Source organism: Aethina tumida, chromosome 4 (genome assembly GCF_024364675.1).
Source record: "Aethina tumida isolate Nest 87 chromosome 4, icAetTumi1.1, whole genome shotgun sequence".
NCBI lineage: Eukaryota > Metazoa > Arthropoda > Insecta > Coleoptera > Nitidulidae > Aethina > Aethina tumida.
This window is the reverse complement of record NC_065438.1, coordinates 28,857,392-28,863,391: the sequence shown is the minus strand read 5'-3', so window position 1 is coordinate 28,863,391 and position 6,000 is coordinate 28,857,392. Positions and strand designations below refer to the sequence as shown.

Below are 6,000 nucleotides of genomic sequence, written 5' to 3'. Positions count from 1 at the left end.
AGGATTCTCCGAATCTGATCTCTGGAAAATTATGTGAAATTTTTCTCTATCAGATTTGGAAATTCTCTTAACAGTCAGAGCTGATATGGAACAGGCCGAAGAAAAATAAAAATGTCAAATACGATATTTGAAAAACAATTTATTAATAATTATGTAATATATTACAAAATTGCAAATGTAATTTGCATAATTAGCTCCCTAAAAAAAGGGTTTTGGAGCTTCTTACGTCTGAGTAGCCGCCAGTGTGAGATACTCTCTTTTTTGAATTATTTGAATATAAAAGAAGCAAGTAACTCTTAAAATATTGTCAAAGTATTCTTAATGGATCACATCCCAGGATGAAAGAAGGATGGATCCACCTTCACAATCCAGTGGTGGTGGGAAGCTTACGGATCCAACCACAATTCCGTTGCCTCCCCAGAAAGATTCTCCGAATCTTTCCCTGATTGGTCTTGTTCTCCCGGACTCATTCTTGCCTGTCTTTCGTCCTCTGAGTTTAGCATACCCATATAAAAATATCCCTGCAAAAAAAAAATGGATGACACGTCACCGAGGATGAATCTTCATCAAGCGGTTTTCCAGTGATCAAATTATAAAAATAATGAACAGTAATTATCGAATTTGAATTAGATCTGAAAGAACACAAAATAATTTGTATAGTAGTGGCCATTCGTCTCCGCATCGATGACACAGCCCGTCCACATTAACTAAATAAAACGGCAGAAAATCAAAGGGCGCAGTGATTGATGGTAAGTAAACAAACAAATAACAAACGCGTGTATTAATCGTCAGGTTGAAGAAATTGTATCAAGTGTGTGTGTGTGTGTGCGCGCGCCATAGAAGCAACAAACTAGAATTCCGTCGGGCGAACGGTAAGTGAGTCAGCGGCTGTCAGTCGTTTCATACCACTGCTTTGGCGAGGTAACGCGATTCCTTCGGCCAAACAGCCCCTCGACACGTGAACTGTCAAGACCCAAAATCAAAACATAACCTTTTCAAACGGCGATGGGCTACGTGTTTGTTTAGTTTGTTGAGAACGATAGTTATTAATTTTTTGTTTTGTTTTGTTTATTGGTGTCCAAGAGTGGTTTTTGTGTTTATTTTTGTGCTTTTGTTTTGTATTCTTATTATTAATATGTTGTTCGTTTGTGACTGTTCCTTAAACTGCTAGGGGTCTTACTGCAACTGGAAAAAATGTCCAGACGGAAGCAGAGCAACCCAAAACCTCTAAAAAGTAGGTGTCATTGTTTTGCTTTTATATATTTGCTGAGCGCCGCATTTTGTGTTTGTTTTGCAGTCGACGAGCGTAAATTAGCAAACCTTCAAAAACTAATTACCTAGATTGTTACTATTATCAAAAAAATTCGTAGCGTAATTTACTAGTTACTTTATCAATCTTTACTATTACTGGTTTGGTGAACAATGTCATTTGTGCCGAAACCATAAAAATTATCTTTACACATACTTATTTATAGATATAATCTAGAGTTGTTATCACCAGTAAATGTATTTTACATAGTGAATATGTAAAACAAATTGGTATATTTATTCACAATCGTGTGTGCGGAATATACTAAATAGTTATCGTGATATCATTTTATTTAAAAAATGTTTAAACGTGAATTTTAGTGATATCTTGAAATATTATACTTTCGACACTATAAACTTATTAATCACATAGAACAAAAAATAGTATTTAATCTTCAAAAATCTTAGACACGTCAATTCACCTGATAATTTATGTAATTTAAGTACGTTTCATTTTTTTATATTCAAAATTTTGAAACCTTTTAATTTAAGTCAATTTCTGAATTATAAGACTGATTTTTTACATGACAGTTGGGGCCTCCCACTTTTGATACTCTTTCGTTTGTGGGCGGTCCTACGCATGCAATAGGTTATCTAATTTGTTATAATATATTGTATCTAATTTTATTTATTAAAGGTTTAAGAAAATCAAATCAGACTAAATTTCAATATAATTAAAAATTCATTTTAAAATTTGAATATTACTGATATGAAGATAGCTTATTAAAAAAGGTGGCTTAATGACTACTAGATTTGTATAGGGTTTCCATATTAGTTGATTGATTGCAAACAATATTTTTTTAATATTGTTTGCTGCAAATCGTATTTTATTATATATGATTTTTGCTGAAATTTCTACGAAAACTGACGTTTTGGCAGATTTCGAAAATAACAATATGAATATATTATTCATTCTGATAAACGGTCCAAAGTTTCTTGAGGCTTTTTTTGCTTAATATGAAACACAATGGAATCATTTGGCAGAAAATCGTGTTATCAAGTAAAAATTGTACTAAATTTTTACCTTGGGCTGGACCAACTTGCCTCGAGTTCTCGCTTACAGAAGTTCGACTGTATTTACCTCAAAAATATGTCTTCATAACATTTAGAAAAAAGATGTGCAACTTTTTTATTTCATATGTATGAAACTTTTAAAATCTTGGAAAAAATAAATTTTCCAAAAATATATCATTTTTGATTTATAAGGATAAGATATAACTATATTTATGGTAAATTTCACGATATTTAATTTTGTCGTTTATCAAATATATGGGAATTTTTCAAACAATGTAAACATTGTTTTATTATAACCATCCGATCTGGTAATTTAAATAATTCTTTTAAAAAATAACTCACAATTAATACCTGTTTTAATGACAATTTAAAAATTAAAAATTTATCATGATAACGTGACATTATATAAAATTATATATCTGCTCTTTCCGGAATATCGATAGGAAAACTAACAATTTGACAGATTTTGAAAAAGTGTAATTAATAACTTATTCAATTATTTATATTGATAATCTACACAAAGTTAAAAAAATATATCTCCTTAAATATTTCGAGATACATTTTTTTAATTTCAGATGGAAGCAAATGATAATCGTATTTGCCTTTAAAATGTCGAAAAAAAGCAAGCTTTCTAGAAATATAAGATTTCTGGTATCTAAATTATTTGTAGCAAAATTATTATCACTTTTATGATAAATTTTAAGATATTTAATATTATGTTCTATGAAACATAGTCGTGGTTATGTAAAGTTATCAAATATGATATTTGACGTATTTTAACATTTTAATAATTTAAAAGTTTTTACGTTTGTTAATATAAATAGATAAAAATTGTGTTATTATCTAAATCTGCTAAATGTGTATTTTTGTCAGAGACATCAAAAAGTGGTTTATAGAAGTCAATGTTTAAAAAATGATCTCTGGAAAATTATGTGAATTTTTCTCTATCTGATTTGGAAATTTTCCTAACAGCTGGAGCTAATTTGGGACAGGCCGAAGCAAAATAAAAATAACAAATACGATATTTGAAAAATAATTTATTAAAAATTTACGTGAAAATTAATAATTATGTATATATATATATATATATATATATATTACAAAATTTATTATTAAAAAACGAAAATAAAATAAATGACCAGCATCCCGGTTTCATGTACTACAATATTAAATATCTTTGTTTCTAATCAAAATAAAAATTTGCATATCCATATTATCTTCAAATTTTAAAGAGGTATAATTTTTTAAGAGATATGTTTTATATTAAATAAAAAGCGTAATAAATAAAAATATTATTACATTTCGTTGAAATATAGGATAGATACATCAAAATGTAATTTGCATAATTAGCTTCCTAAAAAAACGTTCTGGAGGTTCTTACGTCTGATCTGGAAATACTCGAAATCAACCAAACTCATTCCATTTCTTCTTAAAACGCACATCACAATGATCACAACTGATCAATATACATATTCATCAAAATTATTATTTTTGTTAGCAAATTTATAAATTCTCTTCAATTACAAGTAACATATAATTAATAACAATAGATACAAATAAAAAATGGTAAGCAACAAAAATTACTTTAAAATTAGGAAAATTCATTATGAAAAATACACTTTTATGTAGGTTATCTAATGAGTAATAATAGGAAGACTTATTCTGAATGGACTCTTCTCATACCAAAATTTGAACAATGTATTTTATATTAACACACTATAGGCGGGTAGCAAAATATTCCATACTAAGTTGTTGAATGATAACAAAAAATAAGAGATCATTCTTTCAGTTCCGTATGTAAACCAATAGAGTAAAGTTATCTCACCCCGCTTGTAAAGTAAGTACATTCAAAAAGGTAAAAATTACCCGGCCCGCTAACAATCAACAGTTGTCGAGACGGGTATTTTTACCCGACCCGCTTATAGTGTGTTAATATTTGGATCTCCCTCGTAATTTCCTATTTTTTTTTTTATGTATCATATAATTTTGTTTATTCTTTTGTCAATTGGTATACAAGTAATTACTATATAATTTACTAAGTTATTTTTGTTATATTTATATTTTAATATATACAATTAATATTTTGATATTGTCTTTCCTTTATTGTATACAAATTCTTGTATGTACCGAATTATTGTTTGTTATTTTTTAGATGATGTATTATTAATTATCTTTTAAAATTCTCACATATAACCTAGGTTATCTGTCGAACACAGTCAAAATATTTGTTTTAAATTTAAATATTGCGAGAAGAGATATTTATATTTATACTTTAACCGTTGCACATTGTGCCTTATAGGTATTAATATAAAATGAACGTCTGTGATCTAATTGAAATGTGTTCCATTTATATTTTATTTAATTATAAAGTAAATAATTACAACAACTTTGCACTCATATTTTTTAATTTCATATTTCTTTATTCTTTAAATCCGAACAACTATAGATATGGAAGCAATGGTCACGAAAGTCTCAACCTTTACATTTATATGAATAATTATATAAAAAATATTTATTCTTATATTTTTATTTTGAGGAAATATGAAAGTTTCTTCTATTTACTTGTGTTTTTAGTCTGTGAAAAGGAAACAATTAACTATTTTCAGAGCAAAAATTACATTCATAAAATTTGACCAAGTGAAAGTGAAATAAACAAATGTCTTCCCTAAAGAATACGTATATTATCAGTGAAAAAGAACGTTTGAGATAAATTGTAATAATTTCATCTGCAATAACTACATAATAAATTATTATTGGATAGTAGAAATGATGGAATCGTATAAGAGATTAAATGTTATTAAAGCCCTATCTTATTTCAATACCGATAACACAAACATATTTTTGTTCCTAAAAGTCAGTAAATAAGATAGTATAGATCACATTGTTTTTATACAGCAGTAATTTATTTATGGTGTTTTTGACTTGTTCTAAGATAATATTCAAGAAATATTAGTGATAAGAATATTGATAAATTGTCGATACCAGACAGGAACTTATTATACTTTGAACTCAAAATAATTTGCTTGTAAAAGAAGCTCTAGCCGTACTGGAGGGCTGTAAAATTTACCTCTGATTATCTAGTATCTGTTTTTTTATTTTTAATTTATATCATTTCATTTCTGGCTTTTAGTTTTAATTTATAAAAGGATGTTCTGTATAAGAAATATTCAATTAAAAATGGTGACAAGCACAGTTTCAACTTTCACTTTGTTCATCACATAAAATTATAATGTGAAATGAGAACATGAGATAAGATAAAATCGATTATGTGTTTCACTAAATACCTAATCTGCATTTAACATGCAATATTGCCCCTATAGGGACAACAACGATTAGATTTACTTACCGTTTGTGTGTATTCGATGTCGTCCCGAATTAGAATAAATATGGAAATTACATCAATTATTCCACAAATGGTCAATATACTTTGGAAATTCATATAGATAACTCATGAATACAATATTGTGATATATATCATGATTTACTGACAATTTATCTCACGACAAGTCTAAATATGGTTTATTAATAAAAAGTATGTTAGTATTTCTTTATAGTAAGTATAAGTCTGTGATTTCAAATAACTATATTGAATCAATTAAAAATATATATATATATATATATATATATATATATATATATATATATATATAAATAATATTCTACATTATTATTAATTTT

General features: G+C 27.3%; 1 protein-coding gene across 2 annotated transcripts in view; it reads left to right on the top strand.

Moving 5' to 3' along the window:
- The first annotated feature begins 897 nt into the window (after nt 1-897).
- LOC109596126 (zinc finger protein ush) overlaps nt 898-6,000 on the top strand; it is a 114,165-nt gene continuing 109,062 nt past the window's right edge. For both annotated transcript variants that reach the window (XM_049966167.1, XM_020011610.2), the window contains exon 1: nt 898-1,234. In XM_049966167.1, the coding sequence (XP_049822124.1) occupies nt 1,195-1,234 (40 nt within the window). In that variant the 5' untranslated portion in view covers nt 898-1,194. The remainder of the gene's footprint in view (nt 1,235-6,000) is intronic.